General features: G+C 42.9%; 1 protein-coding gene across 13 annotated transcripts in view; it reads left to right on the top strand.

The window, feature by feature from the left end:
* The window catches only part of MEIS1 (Meis homeobox 1), a 109,763-nt gene that overhangs the window by 51,092 nt on the left and 41,329 nt on the right, over positions 1-17,342 (top strand). For all 13 annotated transcript variants that reach the window (XM_065059835.1, XM_065059832.1, XM_065059830.1 and 10 more), the window contains one exon: positions 5,907-6,052. In XM_065059835.1, coding sequence (XP_064915907.1) covers positions 5,907-6,052 — 146 coding nt within the window. The remainder of the gene's footprint in view (positions 1-5,906; positions 6,053-17,342) is intronic.

The following is a 17,342-nucleotide window of genomic DNA, read 5'->3' on the forward strand; positions in this document are numbered from 1 at the left end:
TATGTCAAAACTTCTAGTTTGACATTGACGTGAATACTGGCCTCCCTGACTCACGTCAAAGTCATTGTGGTGTGACTTTTGCTCACCACATTCCTTTGCCAAACTGGAGTCCATATTCTTTGCTTGCCCAGGTCCATAAAATACTGATGGTCTGAAATGGTGATCCTTGTTTTAAGTCCTGTGAACTGTAGGTTGTGGCATATTATTACGTCCTTGTTACATCCTTGGACCTGCTTTTTGAGAGGTCATCATTTTGTGCTTTACAGGAAAACTACATTTCACATGTAGGCCTGGTTATGCTCTGTGAAGAGCCAGCATGGTGGAGGTGTGTGGGTATCCGGGAAACTGGAGGTGTGTTTTTGTAAGGGATAACATAAGGAAAGATGGCGGAAATTATAATAGTTAACTCTACATTAGCACAGAGCACTGAAGAAAGGTTAAGGAAAGTCATTTTGCCACATAAAATCTCTCTAGTACATTATGTTGCTTAAAGTTGCTAATGAATCCTGCTTTCCCATTGTCTGGAAAGGTTACTAAAGAGATTTGAGTGCTTGGAGGGGTTAAAAGAGAAAGGAGCCAATAAAGCTGTGGATGGACAGTTGAACAGTTAAATATTTGGCTTAGACAATGTAGGATTTCTCATGCTAGAAGAAGCAGGAATTTGAGGAGCTTATATCTAAATGCTTTTAAAAAAAATATGACAGAATTCTTTTAAAATCACGCTACTGAAAAACCCGCAGACTTTGGGGCATTCTGTTAGGTGTTTCAGTTCATAGCACTGAAAACGTTGCAAATCTAGTACGGAAGTCAATACTTTCTGTCCAACCACAATGCATATTTGAATTATAGAAGTTTAATAAATGCAGAAGTGCAAACCATTAGGTTCTTCCAGGAGGCAGAAGCTACCTTTAAGAGGAGACATTTGGAAACAGAAAAATAAGTTCAATTTAGGGAGCATTGAGTTTTCTAGCGGACACTGATTTAGTTGCCTATTAATGGAGCCATCCAGTCCAGGGTGCACCTAAAAGTTGCTCTGGGTTTTTCCTTTCATATTTTCTTCCATGAAAGCCTTAAAGCAGTGGATTTAGATGCTTATCTAGACGTGGACTGTAAAAGCTGGAAGGGGGTGTTTATCCCATGGTTTGGTGGACCTAAGTAAAGCAAATAACCTTCTCTTGCTCCCTCCCAGCAAACTGAACAGTGGATCCCAAAGACCTCTTTCAGGTCTCATGACAGAGGTGTGGGAAGCAGGTTTTTTAGGAATAGTATGTTTTGCTTTGATACGAAAATATTTGTGCTCCAAATACAGATTTGATCCTAGTACAGGGCTACATGCACCAAGAAATAACCTGTTGCGTCTGGTGAAGATACCTGTAGTAAAACTGTATTTGGAACTTTGCTGTTGAGATTTCTAGTCACTTAAAATCATCTGAGGATGTTAGTGTAAAGAGCCATGTGCAAAGGCACGGATTTTCTAGTTGCGTGAAGGGCTGGGGTTTTTAGGACATCTGGATTTCCAGCCTTTCTGAAATAGCCCAGGCTTGGGACTATTTATGTCATACCTGAGCAATGTCTATGTTAGAGGTCTGAGGATGGATTTAGGAGCTGTGTGGCTGAATGTTACCTAGCTGTGCCTTTCCAAAATAGCAGGGCGATGACGTTTTGGTTTGGTTCAGTGTGGCAGCGAGGAAGGAGGCTTTGAATTCCCACCTGGTTCCTGCAAGGGCTGCTGCCACTGAGGGCGAGCGCATGTGCCAGGCTGCTCTCCAGAAGCACCTGTTTTGCCAACAAAGGTTTATAACACATCACCCAGGACAAAGAGAGCATTACCCACTCGAGGAGCCACTGTAAACTCGGTTGCCCTTTCCTGCTTCTGCCTCCAGTTTTTGGGGGAGTGGGAGGGGAAGGGAAGTTGTAGGAGGCAATGGCAGCGGGGAGGGGGACACGGTGAGAGGAGCCCCCGCTGGCATGGCCGGCCTGACCCATTCAGCAGGGCTGAATACGATAAATGCTGCTTTATCCTTTCTTGAAAGGAACAAGATAGTGCGGCCTAAATGCCTGGGTGTGCTTAAATAGGCAACTCTGGGACGCCGGAGTCGAGGGCGTTTGAAATCGGAGCTCCCTGACAGCCGGGGAGCTGCCACAGGTCACCTGCCTCGCTCCATGGGGACCGGCCCAGGTCTGGCAAGAAATCGTCCACGGGCGAATTGTAGTACAAATTCCTTTCTTTGTTGGTTGGCCTCTTTCACTAGACCATGGCCTATAAAAAATTGTGTAAAAACAATTCTTAAATATTATTTGAAAGGGCAAACGGCCATGCTGAAAGGTTTGACAGTTTGACATATAGCGCCTGGTTTTGCTCGCTGGGGAACGGGCGTGCGGAGCCCGGGCTCTCCTCCTGCTCCTTACAGGCTCCGGGTTTTTTTTTAAATAGCATCTAGTTGCTGTGCAGACTCTCTGTGCTCCCAGCAATTTGACAGGCAACGAGTCTGCTTCAGTGATCTTAAATCCTTTTAGACTAATTTGCGAGCGAGCAGAAAAACAGCTAGCACCTTCGGATCCAGCACTCAAAACCAGAGAATCAGGTATTGCCAATTAAAGTGCCATTTCCAACCATCATATCAAGACAGATTACTTGCAATTCCTCTGATAATGTCACACCGTGCCTAAAGAGAAAGCGAGACGGAGCTTCTCCATGGACAAAGGATCCGTGTGGACCACGCTCATCGGTGACCAAGGCAGAGGGACCATGATGCAGATCGTGCATAGGGCCATGCATATGTGCGGCATAAACGCTAGCCGTGCGCCTGCTCTGCCCCCCGAATAGCCACGGGCCATTTTGGAGAGCCTCTGGCCCCTCAGTCACTGGCCTACTAGTTAATTGCCACACGGACTTCGTGACACATGGGCAGATAATATGACATTTTCGGTTTCTGTCACTAGCAAACGCCACGGCGTTGCTTGCACTAGTTGCTAAGAAGCTGTCAGAAACCATTAGCAGCTGGCTAAAGTTGCCCTATGGCATTTCCTCATGGCATCAGCAAAACAAGCATAAATCACCCAGTGGAGCCTCCCGCTATACTAATGAGGCTTTAAGCTTGTTTATGGACTAGCATCATTTCTATGATTATTTCCACCTTTTCAGTTCGCCTTCATTTGGCGGCAGGAGAAGTCAACTTCAGGAACGGAGTTGCCGCTGACATTTTACAAATGCGGTTCGTAGCTGCTACCGTGTGGCTGGTCAGTGGTGCTTCAAGTTTGTTTAGTGATCTTTAAAAAGAGGAAAAGAGGGGAAAAAAAAGAAGGGAAGGGGGGGTGAATCTCTGGAGACCTCACAGAGGTGAGTGTATCAAGTTGCAAAGTAGATGGAAATACTAAAATCCACAATTGACCATTTAGACTTCTCTCTGTGGTTTCAGTCTTTACGGGATCAATTTTCCATTTAAAAAAAGTGGAAGAGGTTAAACAATTTATAAAAGTCTAGCAAAGCCTTTGCTCTTAGGATAGCTGGGTGCTTGCTTATCCTCTCCCTGCCTTTCACTTTCTCTAACTTGTGTCGGACGGGGCCAGGGTTTATTGTTTTAGGCTTTTCTGAACATGCACCAGTATTTACACTGGATTGAAAGCATTTGCTTCCAATGAAAATCTTGTCTTAGATTACAGCCCAGCAGTGTAATTTCCCTCCCAGATGGGAGTAAAGTAGCAGTATTTGCCTAAAAACAGTAGGAAGAACAAACTGTGCATTAAGCCAAGGCTGTTTTTGGCTTGAGCTAATGATGTAACAGAAACCTTTTATTTGGGATAGGTCACCGCTAGGGATTGAAGGAGGTGATCTGGCTCGCGCTTGAAAGGTTTCTCCGCTGTATCTACATAAGTCTTCACTTAAAAAATCCTGTTCCTAATGCTTCTGCTTTCATACAGCAGAAATAAACAGGAAAGGTTCTGGGGAGTGTTATAGGTGGAATGCAGAAAGCTTTTCCTCCCCTAATGGAGGATATAATTCAGGTGCCCCGGAGGCATGCTTTCAGGAATTCTCTTGCCCGAGGTAATGGGAAGCTAAGGCTGCTTGAAGGCCTTGATTATCTATTGATGCACAAAGCTGGAAAAAAAAAAGTCATCTCCCTTAGATTATAGTAGATATTTCCATAAATTATCAATGAGTCCTCCACCCATCAGGCACGAGGCGATGCCTGCTAAATTAATCTGAAGGGGGTTTGAAATGAGGAGAAGAGTATATTTAAAAAAAAACATGGGGTGGGGGGGAGAGGGTGGGTGGACGATGGCAGGGAGGTGGTGAAAGGCAGTGTCATTAGGTTAGAAGCTTTTCATTTTTAATCAATGAATGCGTAATACTTTTCTTTCCCTTGTTTGCCTCTCGCAGACAGAAAGTGGATTAGCCCATGGAATTCTAAATGCTGTTGAGTTGTTTCTTTTGCTCATGTTTCTTTTATGAAATATTATTTTATATGGTGAGTTGCTTCTCTGTATAAAAGCCCTTTTTTACATACTGGGCTTTCAAAGAATTTGTCAGATATCTGATTTCTTCATAAAAAATCTTGTTTGCTTTTGTAACTACCCAAGGTTACCATTTGATTAAAGACACAGGCCAAGTCATAAGGACAATTATAAATTTGCCACGGTCAGTAAGGTACTAAAAATATAACACTAATCATAACTTAAAAAAAAAAATTGTGCTGAAAGCTGTGTAACAAATCATAATTTTGACACTCTACATTATTTTTTTTTTTAATTTATGTATTTGGTTTTTTATTCCTAACAGAGATAGTTTTGATTCAGCCCAATTCAGATGATTTTCTTGATCATTCTTGCCTAGGGGTGTGAAAAACACTTGCCTAATAACATCACAGCTCCATGTTGCTACAAATACAGAAGCCAGTTCAATCCACATACAGAGAATTCAAAGACCGATTTGTTATGTGGACTTGTTTATAAACTGTTCTCAGCGTTTGAAACAAAAATTGCATGCAAACTGGCTGGGCACTGCAACTTTTGTTTTCCTTTGACCGCTAGCCTGCCAGCCCAGACCCAAGCTGGCTGCTATGCAGTTACGTCCTCCTGTAGATATGTTGCTAATGTGATGAGAACTGTCTGAGACCTTCTCTGCATTAAGGAAATTCATTCTGGATCAGTTGTTGTTTAAAGGGAGCAGATACCTATTACGGATATGGCACACTGGCACAAAGCAGGGTGTTCATTCCTACGTTGTATGTCAAATTGGTACCCACTTATCCCAGTATGAATTTCTTTCGGCTGGGGCTGGGAAGCGGGGAGGCCAGTTAGCTACCCACCTCCCATCAAAAAGTCAGGGGAAGTTGGACATCTATAAAAGACTTAATACATGCAATGCCCCAATCCTGTGGTTATTTCTGAATTTGGGGAGAGAATGTGGTGTTGCAAGAGAGATACACTCACCCTGCTCTTCACATGCCAGAGCAGGACGGGGCACCCAGCTTCACACACATCATGGGGATGGGAATCTATTGATACTTTCCTAATTGCCACCTCAGCCAAAGTAGCTGGCTGGGCTGAATTTTTGGGAAGTGACCTAGTGTGAAGAAAAGCCACCATTTCCAGCTTTGCAAGCAGGATGCTTGCAATTATTTATTTTTTTTTAATTTTTTTTTTAAAGCACTTTGTGTTTTGGGTTACAGTGGCAGAAATGGTCACACTGTCCTTCAGGATAAACCAGAATGGGGCTGACACAGTCCTGAGACCCTCCCTCTCCCCATGTCTCTTTCCCCCCCATCCCCTCAACCTTTGGTGAATTACGATGTTAAAGAATTTATACCTCATTTAAATATTCATGCAGTTTATACCCAAAGCCAGGCTTCGGCTGAAGTATATAAAGGTAGCATAAGTCAAAATTTGATTCACTATATTTACAGGTGACGGCTTGGACAACAGTGTAGCTTCCCCCAGCACAGGTGATGATGATGATCCAGATAAGGACAAAAAGCGACATAAAAAGCGTGGCATCTTTCCCAAAGTAGCCACAAATATCATGAGGGCATGGCTGTTCCAGCATCTAACAGTAAGTGAACTCTAGATCACATATGCAAAATAAAACATGGAAAATGTCATAGTTGTAGTAGTCATAGAAAGCAAAAAATACGTATGATGTTGCTGACAGGCAGCTCAGGGAACTTTGTTGAGCAGAGTTGTTGTTGTTGCCTCATTTGCCAGATGCCAGGGGAAGAGCACAGAGTGTATGTTTTTATGGTTTTGGGGGGTGGGTTGTGTGTGTTGGTTTTAGATTTATTTTCAAGTTGCAGTTGTTAACAGGACGTCACCACAAAGTGTGACTAAGCTTATACTAATAACCTCGGAGACCTGTCCTGCCCCGCTGCTCACACAGCTGCAGCTCCCTTTAGCTGACGTGGGAATCGCTGCTTCGGAGCAGAGAACAGCGCTCAGCCTGTGGTTCTGTGCTCTGGAGAACTGCGGAAAATAACTGGGGAGATTAAAAACAAAGCAAAAAGCAAACAAAGACCTTATTCAGATGTTTGTCAGAGATCATGAGAAGCTTCATGATGAAAGGTCTGAATGTATCTGGTTTAATAGCAAAGTATAATTTTTTTCTTTGAGATGTTCTCATTCCCAGAGTGTAAGTTACCCTTGTATTTAACATTACGAAGGGGTGGGGGGATGCGCAGCTATTTCTGTTGTCACAGCTACCTGTATTTTTTATTATTCCTGGGATTAGAAATCAAAACTCTGGACAGGTGTGTGGGGTTAAGCTGGATGCTGGAGCTTCTTTGAAGGGTTTATATTGTGTACCACGCTTTTATGATGTTAGTATTTAGAACAGTGTTGTTAATGCCATTCTTTTATGTCAGACTGTGGTGATCTGTCACTGTGTTTCATCCACTGTGGGCACGTGGGCCTCTGGCCTTGGGTTGTCTGTCTGTGCTTTTCTATGCCAGGAGGATTAAGGGCCAGGCGAGGGCTACCGGGGGTCTGCGGGCAGTAGTGAAGAACAACTCTAGCCTCTAATCCCAGCGGTTGACTCTCTCCCCTGCCTGTAGTTAGGGTCAGGGTGAAACCAGAAGCCGGCCAGCTTGCCCAGCCCCGGTGGGAGCCCTGCCAATGGTATACTCATAAACTGGAGGAAGCGCTCACGCACATCACCCCTTCATCCCCTGCTGAGCCAAAGAAACCAGATATCTGCCGTGACTCTTGTCAGCACGGGGATCAGGCTGGGAATCCTGCCCCGTGCAGCCTGGGGTTGCTATGAATGAACCTTCGTACTGGAGCACTCCTCCTCCGAGGCTGGAGAGAGCCTCGGGTATCTCCAAGTTAATTTCTCCCTCTGGCAGGCTCTATGTCAGCTGTGCCCCAGCTTTGCCAGCTACTTAGCCCTGTCCCTGGTGTGTTTGGCACATGGCTCCCAAAGGCTGAGGTCCCGTTTGGTTTTGGTGGTTTCCTGGTTCTAGGTTTCCTCGCCCAAGAAGAGCTGACAGCCTGTGTGTCTCTGCAGGTAGATTTGAGGTTAAGGACATCTGCCTCCAAAGCGGTCCAGGGATGCTGTGGCTGGCAGTGATGCTCACACCAGCCTGACGCCACTGGTTTAGGTTCTGGATTAAGGAGATGCCCTGGAAACTGTGCAGTCAGGACAAGACACACCAGGGGACACTGAGAAACTGCTTGCCAGTCCCCAGAGTTCCCAGTTGAGGAATTACAGATTAAGTAGGATGTGTTACTATTATTAATAATATTAGTGTTTTTTTCCTCAGAGTGGCCTGTTGCTGTGCTTGTGCTAGTAAACTAAACATCACCCAGCCCTGGGCACAGGAATGTGATGGTCTACCCTGTTAAGTTGCTTGAGCAGTCCCTAGCATGCTCTTAGCCTTGGCCGGCTACCACCCTCTAAACCCATTCCTGAGAGCACGGCAGAAGAGAGCAGGGGTGACTCCCAAAAAACCTCATGGCAGGACCCCCGTGGTGAAGGTTTAGCTACATGGGCTTGACTTGGCCCTGCATCTGGCTTCACGCACAGTCTCAGGACTAGAGAATGGACCCTGTCACTGTTGCATCTAGATTAGGTATAGGGTGCAAGTGGCTTTTCACTCTTATGCTGTGCGGTAATGGTGTGCGAAGGAGAAAATGAGAGTGCCTGTGGAGCTTGCTGCAGAGCTGCCTCTGAGAAACATGAACTGGGTATCTGCTTGTAAGGTGGCCTCTTCTTCTGGAGGCTGAAATGCAGAAAGAACCCTCCCAAGACCTCTGCAATGAAGCTGCTGTATTTTCTACCTTGCAGCACTGACTTAACACTTGCTTTGAAAATCTACCACCACCTGTGCAGATCCAGCCCAGCCAGGTCAATTGTGCAGATTTATTGCAGGGCAGCTTTCTCTTCTGGCAGCATCAGGGTAGCTCCAGGCTTGTCTGATCAGTTCAGTAAAGCAGAACTGGTTTGCACAGTCCAGCCTTCTCCAGCTAGGACCTTGGGACTGGCTCTAGGTGGGGTCATGGACAGTTTCCACAAATTAAAATATTTGGACAACATGTAGGCTCTTCCAAATAGTGTTTCAGTTGAGAGTGTGTTTGCTGGAGTGAGAAGGCACCAGAGAACTCATACATCCAGAAGAGCAGTGGGTCTTGTGTGTGGAGGAAGACGTCCTCCAGGCAAGCACGTTGGTAACATGGGAAGAATCAACCCAACAGCTATTGCAAGAGCAGCACAACGTGTTGAGCAAGCTGCTTGGGGTGCTGTCCTCTCTGCAATAACACCCAGGCCCAAATCATGGCTACAGTCAGAGCTGAGGAGTAAGGGGCTGAGAGACTGAAGGAATTAAGACTCCAGTTCATTTTTGAGGGTGCCTGGGCCTCATGACTGCTCTTATGACCCTACACACGGGCACCACAGTGTCCCTGGCTGGGCTTCTTGCTGCAGGAGGGAGGCCATCAGCTGAGGAAGCTAGAGATCCCACATCATTTATTTGTTATTTGTGAACTTGGTCTTCCTTAGGGTGAACACAAGGTGCTCCCTAAAGTGGGAGGTGAGGAGAGATAGATAGTTAGTGCTGTTCAGGCAGGGGACACGTCAGGACAGGCGATACCTCCCTTTTGGCCCCAGTGCTTAACCCGCCTTCACTTTCCCATCCGGAAAATGGCAGGGAAGAAACGAGCAGCGATTAAGCGCGAAATCCAGCATCCCCTTGACTGCTGGTGCTTCCTAATTGGGGTGTTAGTTGGAAGCCCTCCTTTTCAAAGACAAATTTTTTCCCTCACAATTGTAATATTAATACACATCAGTGGCATGGAATTAAACAAAATAGACAGTAATTGCTGTGTCTGTCATACTAATGATTAATGGTTGGAAAGATTTAAAATAAACGTTGGACTAATAATCTTTTAAAAGTGTATAGGCTGGTTTAATTCCTTCTATGCAGTTATTCCATCTCCAAAAGTATGAAGTCTTCCTCTGTGTACTGACTTAATTTCCTATGGTTTGTCCCTTAGTTCTCATTTCTCACTTAGGAGTACATTCTTTTTTTCTTTATTGAAGAAAAAAGGAAATCAAATGTAAGGCCGTAACCTCTCCAGTTGTTGAAGCGTTTGGGCAATAGTTCCCACTCAGTGTCAGGCTGCAGCCCCCCATGTTATTTTGACTGATGTGCAGAACTGAGTTGACATATGCCCAAAGGGTAGGCAAGCGCTGTCCTCTGCGGATGCAAGCAGTATGCTCTGAAACACTTCAGGGGATAAATTCATCCAAATTGCCTTTTTTTTTTTTCTTTTTTTCTTCCCCTTGGAATAATAACAACAACTACAAAAATCAGCTAAAACAATAGCAAAAACAGTGATCGGACTTACACACGGGACTTTGCAGTATAATTGTTAACTATTTGCTGTTCTGACTTAATTTGGATTAAATCTCTGGGTTGGAAGAACTGCCCAGGTTGGCCATTAGTTAGATGTGGAGCTTGTTGAAATTTTTGATGGTAGGTTATGACAGCGGCCTGTAAATTTTGAGGTTTGTGAAATCTGTTCTTAGGACTTTGCTAGAAATTTGAAGTGAAAGGCATGTCCTGTTACTCTTTGGAAAAAACACAAATAAAGAAGGCTACTAATAGTTTTGTGAAGAGGTGAGGACATCCCCAAAGTACAAAAGTGGAACCAAAAATGGGGGGAGGTTTGTGGCATCAGATGAACATCAAGTGCTGTGGCAGGGTCTCGAGGAGGGACTGAGGCAAACCAGCCTGGTGCTGGAGCTGGGCTCCAGAAAGTTGCCCTAAGGATAATTTCTGGGTGTGCCACAACCCGACAACAGTTTACAGGCCTTCTCTTTTGTTGTTATTACTGCTATTATTACAGTTGTTATTATTATTTTTTCTCCTTGGATCACTTAACATGCAGGGATCATATCTCACCACCGTTTTTCAAACAGATCTCCTCACTGTAACGTATACCCTCAGCAGGGGTTGCAAAATAAGGGAAAAGCTTGGAGGAAGGAAAAAAGAATCTTGCCTACAACCAGATCTCTGTAAATTTAATTGTGGCAATAGGATTAGTTTCTGCGTCAACCCATACTACGCTTTTGTCCAAGAAGCGGTACCTTTTGGTTCAAAACTAGAAGAAGGGAGTTTGGGGGGGGGTGTCTTTTCAAGTGTTTCATTCCTGGGAATTCTCTGCATCCTTTAAATCCAGCTGAATTTAAAATGTTAGGATTCAAACCTCATTTTGGGGATTATACGATGTAATTGGTTTGTTATATGATGAGTATTTGATGATCTTCATGTTCATCATCTAATCAGACAAAAAACCCCATAAAATTATAATCCCAAAAGATGTTTAATAACAATTTAAACTATTGAAGGCTTTATTTAAGCACATTAGGGGATTATAAACTTCTTTTTTTTTTTTTTTTAATGGTGCCAAGAGGTAGATTCAAGGACTTCAAACACCTTTTAAAAAACAAATTACCATGATTTTAAAAAATGAGTGGGCCAAGGGTTTCTTTCATGTAAATCCCATAATTTAATCATTATTTTTAACTGCTTTTAAAACAATTTCCGTAGGAAGTTAAATCTTACCGAAATGAGAGGCTGAGCAGAAAGCAAAAGACGTAGCTGAAACATGTTGATATTGCTGTAAAAGTGGATTTTTTTTCTATTTTGTATGTGGATTTTGAATCTATTTTGATTACTTTATTCCATTCTATTAAACAAGAAAACTTATAATAAGCAATATGCAGTCAATTTAGCAAAGCTGCTATTTGTATAAAAGAATGTTTGGAGATGAATATTTAAAGAAGGGACATTATATAAGGATCTAGCAGAGAAAAATAGCCCCCATTGCTTTGAGGGTGTCGTTCTGATAGAAAAATACTACTACGCTGCTTAATTCTCTAAGTTTTGTTCACTTATGAATATTTTACAGGCTAGCAACTTTATAAGGTTAAAGCAAGTAGTTTTCAGATCTTCTTTTATCCCTCTGTTGTTATGAGATATTTCCTTGGGAGGAGGAGTGTGGGGTTAATTTGGCTGCATGCCTGTACTCCAAGCGGGATGCTTGTTCGGTTTTAGAAAAAGGGGTATAGCAAGAGAGCAGATGAGTACAAAATTAGGCTGCTGAAAACATACAAAGGGTAAATAATTGGCTAAAGCCAGCGAGGATTTCCTTTGCTCTACTCTCGAGAGGGTTTGAAGTCAGTGAAACAAAACAATCCCCCCTCGAAAGTCCAACTTATAGTGAGTCTGCATCCTGCACCAACTGATCCTTGCTCTACAAAATGCCAGAGGGCTCCTGGAGCTCATCTGTGTAACAGGGCTCATATTTCCATATATTTGACTCAGAATGGAGCGGGGAGGGGGGCACTCCCCTTCATCCCGCATACGCAAGTCTCCTCTTTCACTTGATTTCGTCGTGGGCAAAGCTGTAAAAAACTTTCTTCCACATGTGCAAGACTTCTTAGTGCCAGCTGTCTCGAATTCCTGTGCAAAGACATTGCCCTCGATCACCCATGCACCACCATTCCCTTGGCTAGGAAGGTGAGAGCCGGGGATTCTCCTGCTCTTGGCAATGGGAGGATTTGTCGGGGCAGTGAGAAAAAGCATCCATGGTAGGTTGGTGCAAGTAACCCACAATAAGGGTCCTCAGCTTCATTCTGCTGGTGGAGGTGCTGTGGCAGTCGTCTTCAACAGGAGCAAGAAAATGGAAAATGTTGTTACGGGAGAAGATAATTATTCCGAGGCTCTGTCAGAATTGAATTGAGAGCTCCAGAAAGGAGGACAAACAGGATTTAGGTAACTCGGTTTGAATTAACTTCTTGACCCTTCAGCCCTCCCAGAGTTTGATGGAGGACACTGACTGTCAAAACCTTCTGCATTTTCTTTAATCTTCCTCAAATGTGTTGCTTTGACCCGCTCTTCAGCCTCCAAGGGTTGGTCCATTTTCTAGCATGGGTGAGTGTTGCCATTTTTAAAGAAAGCTGTTGTGTTTTGGGGAATACCCTTGGCAATGCTGCTGTTGGTCTGATTTCATGATTTCTTGGAAAGCTCATGTCTCACATACTGAGATCTTATGCTGTCCTATAGATTATTTAAGTTGCCAGCTCTGGGCTATGCTACAAACCTTTCGTTTTGGACCAGAAGGGAAAAATATAGGGTGCTTTAGTGAACTGGTTCAAGGAAACTGGATTCCTTTTATAGGCTGTTCTCTTGTTCTGAAGATTGACATGGTTACAACGTCTGTTTTTTCAGATCTGTGATTCAGTCTCATTTCTGATTAAGACAACCATTGTGTTGTCTTAAACTATGTGGTGCAAAGCATCTCATCCCAAGCTCCTCACAGGTCTCAGAAATAATAGTGATCCAGGGAGGTATTTTGGTTGAGATCAGAAGGCAGCCAATAGCCTGGGTGAGATTTTCAAGAGAGTGTCTATTCCCAAAGGGCTATCTTGTCTTTCCCCCATTTTCCACTGTGGAGGCACTGTTGTACCAATGTGGAAGCCACCAGCACATTAAAGAATTTGAATTATTTGGAAGCTGCTGAAACACATTAGTATTTACACACCAGAAGAATTTCACATCTGAGTAGAAGCAAGGGAATACTGAAAAGTTGAAACATGATAAACATTAATTCATATGTTAAATTACACTTGCTCTGGTTGTACTAGAACTCCTTTTGTTTGCATAAATATTCTGGGAAATGAGTTTACCAGCAAGAATGTTTGCAGTAATAAGATTTTTTTAAAGTCAACAGTAGATTCTTGGCTTTTTTTCTCCACCCTCTCCTTTCTTTTTACATTTGCAGCTGTGATATTTTGCATGTGCGACTTCATCTTTTGAAATGAGCCTTCTCCAGTCAAGGCACAGAAATGTGTTACATGACGTACTGTCTTTCTGCAGTCAAAGCAGGCATCCGAAATTCAAGTATCACGTTTTGAAAGGGGAGAGGAGGAGGGAAAAGTCTGACCACCAATTTGTAAATCTGAAAATATCCACAGAAATATTTTGGCAAATAAATTGCAATACTAAGTACACCAAAGGCAGAAACAGTATCTTGGCAAGCAGTGGGTGAGCAGGAAATGAGGATATATTCATGGGCTCAGTTGTTCATTATTAGTTGTTTGTTCAGCTTGTCCTCCAACACAGTTGCTACAAAAGGGCCTATGTTGATTCTCAGATATGCTTATGTATATAAGTGCCAGTGTTAATTTTTTATTGGCAATCTCCTAACTCTTGAAGGAGTTTCACGGCACACTAATGTAAGCTAGCAAGTGACTTAATCAGATCAGGTGAAGTGCCAAAATATGAGGCACCAAACCAGTTGGGCGCATATCTGATGAGATGTGTTAATCTGTGGTGTAAGATAAGCTGCCTTTCAAACAGGGTCACATTTGGAAGTGGTACACCAAGTTATCTAAGATGCATTCCCTTGTTCTGGCGCAGAGTATCCTACATCTGCGTACATGAACTTAACCCTTGTCTGAATGAACCGCAGCAACGTATTGAAGTGAATTTAGCCTGTTTGTTGCTCCAGGAGAGGTGAGAGAAGTGAGGGGATATTTTTACCCATTTAAAAAGTTTTATTTCTCTTTTAATGCATTTGCTTTCAGCTACACAGAAGTTTGTTTTTTTTTCTCATTGCGTATGTTCAAGAAGCCTTATTTCCTAATATTAACTAGTTATGTTTGCTGTCTGCCCATCAAAATCACCCACAGAAAAGTTTTCCTGTGGAAGGGAGTTTTTTTATTGATGGAAAGTTGGGAATTTCCATGGACAATGCCATCCTTTCCCCCAAAGTGCTCAGCTGAACATCCATATTTCAATATATGAGCAAACATATTGATCAGACTCATCTTTGAACTTCCATTTCCTCACCCTGTAAGCTGCAGCAATGCTAAATATATATGTAGATAGAAGGTAAGTAGGCAGAAAAGAGTTTAAGTTAATATGTAGTTATCTAATTTACCTTGCCTTTTGCATCATTGCCTGATTTAGACCCATAGTATTTAGTAGAGTACTCATTTCACTTCAGTGCTGGGCCATCATTTTAATAAAGCGAGCTCTAGGAGCCTTACCACTGCATCTTCTGCTTTATGAACCAGAAACTTCCACCCAGAAAACACTTCTCAGACTTTAGGTAGAGCATGAATATTCCTTTCTTGGCTACTGGTTGACCTTTTCTAATCCAACCTGTACAGCATGAGACATTTTGGAAATATGTTTAAAAACAAAAAATAAACAAAACGAAACAAAACAAAAACAGCAAGAAGTCACCAACTCGTTCTCACTACGATGCTCTGTATTAGTGATGCAAAAAGTGAGATGGTCACATTGGTGGCACTAAATGTCACTGTAGTCACAGTAGTAAAACCAAGGGTCTGTTCTTTATATAAATATGTTTTCCATGGACTTTCTTTGAACTCAGAGGAGGAATGGTGGGACTCTGCCTGAGATGGCCTGCACTATTCATTACCTAAAGTCAGCTTTGAGGTGAAACTCTTCTTCCTAGACCGCCTTTCTTCATGTCGGCCAGAGCTTTTGAGGTACCTAGTAATATTTTTGGGAAGGTAAATGCCGTGTTAGATGAATCTGACTAATTATTAGATTTCTTGGAAGAATTCTGCTTATTTGCCGTGGATTTTGTGCTGATCCAGGAGTTGCACTGTGCTTGCGTGGGAATGGCAAAGAGGATAAACCCTGATTTCATTGTCGAAACCCACGTGTGGGTCCATCAATGCAGCAGGTTGTAAACCCCAGAGCGTTATAAGCTACACTTGGGGACAGAATAATTTTGAAACTGGTAATAACCCGAATCTTAGGATTCTTATAAATAAAATGCAATTTTAGTAATGTTTTCATAAACAGCAGTAATAACAGCATTTTAGTAAACAGTGGCATTAGTTGCATCAAAATTGCACCACATTGGCTTTTAAATTACTCCACCTGTCTGTATGAATAGGATTTTCAATGTTGAGGCACACAGACAGCTGCTGCTAATGTTTTGCTGGGGTCTTTTTTCTCCCTGTGCAGATAATGCTGGCAAATCTACAGCCATCAAGGCTTGGTGTCTGATGTAAAACGGTACCTGACCTACTGGCTCTGGTGCTACAAAAGGAGCAGCTTTAATTACTAATGGCCGTGTTTTAGTTTTGTACTTGTTGATGTAAAAAATGTCATCTTAGAGCGGCATAACCTCTGGTTCACTTCCATTGGCGATGGTACACTGTCTGCAATTATTTTCAAAATAATTTGTGTTCCTCGGTGGCAGCTTGAAATCCTGCCTTGTTAGCGCCTAGATAATTAGCAGGGGTCTGGGCCTCCAGGTCCCTCTGCCCCCGAGTCCCACCGGCTCCCCTGCGTCTCGGTGGGCCATGCCAGGATGAAATAGGAATCGCACATACAAATCCCACTTGATTTATTTGTAGGAGTGTCCTTCCCTTGCATTAGGTGGGTGTATTACCCAGGAATTTGCGGGCCAAATTCTGCCCTGGATTGTTTTTCCCCTTTAAACCCCCTGGAAGATGGAGGCAAAGCCAGGGCACGACGCCTCGTCTCGCCGGTTATTAACGAGCGGATGACGTGTTGTCTAATAAAGCTGATGTGCTGCCTGGTGCCGTTTCACCGGGTCGAGTTTGGTTGGGATGATCCCGTTACCAGCCTGGCACTGGGCTTTTAAAGGGTTAAAGGCGATAATGGTGCCATTAAAAATCCAGCTTGCCAATGAGCTATTTTGTGCGAATGGTATAAATATAAGATACACTTGTCTGGCTCATTTGCAAGCATTCTTTCTGACTTCTTTCGCACAACTGGTGTTTTTGTGTTTAATTTAACAAGAAATGAGTAGTAAATGAAAGCTGCTGCCTGAAATCCCACTGTGAGCGTGTTTTGCACTTGGCTCCCCAGTGAAAAGGCAATTTGTGAAATTATGTGATAGAGTAATTAGATGAAACCAGGGCTTCTGATTGTTGCCATGCTTATGTGGTAAAGGTTTGCTAGAGGATTTAAAAAAAAAGAAGAAAAAACAACAACAACATGGATTATTACCCTGGCAAGTTGGCTCAAAGCTTCTTCATTTATTTGTAAACAGAATATTTAGTGACCGCATAGGAAGTAGCTGTAATCACCAGCTCGTAAAGAAACCACAGCAGAGCTTTTGGATTTTTACAGAGTGCTCATGTAAAATTTAAGCTGGGAGGCAGAATCCCTGTTAATGTAATTAGGATCTAATTTACCACCCTTTGCACACAGATGTAATAATGTCTAGATATTTATTCTATCTTTAAGCACATTACATATACCTCAGTGCAGCAGTTACTGAACAGAAACAGGTGTGAGCACTTTCCGGATTCATTTTTACACTGTAAACACACAGCGATTTAAGGGGAAATATTTACCAAAAAAAATGAGGGGAGAGAATGTCTGCAAATGAGGCAGTAATGGACAGTTGCCCTTTATGTACTGATGGATTTCTCAATGGTTAAGTAAATTAAAGCAAATGCTAGAAAAATCAATAGGCTTGCAGAGTCTTGGTTGTGCCTCATAGACTTCAGGACAGAATGACAGATGTGGTGCATATGACCCATTTAAGTATTAATGCTTGGGAAATTGCCTCTGCGTGCAAGGTTATAGGCCTAGAAATATTGTTATATTAAATTACAGACAATAATATTTTTAAGTATATATGGAATTTATACGTTTCAGTTTAGTTGTTCTTCAGTGTTACACTCGTCCTGGAAGATTAGTTGCGTAGTTGTTTCTCTGGAACGGTAAATCAGGTTTAAAAATGTTCAAGCAGTGAATTGTCTTTCCAGGGCTGCCGCGGCCCGGTGAGCGTGTTGCATGCTATGGGGTTACAGCGAACGTGTTAAA

This window comes from Columba livia, chromosome 3 (assembly GCF_036013475.1).
Source record: "Columba livia isolate bColLiv1 breed racing homer chromosome 3, bColLiv1.pat.W.v2, whole genome shotgun sequence".
Lineage (NCBI taxonomy): Eukaryota > Metazoa > Chordata > Aves > Columbiformes > Columbidae > Columba > Columba livia.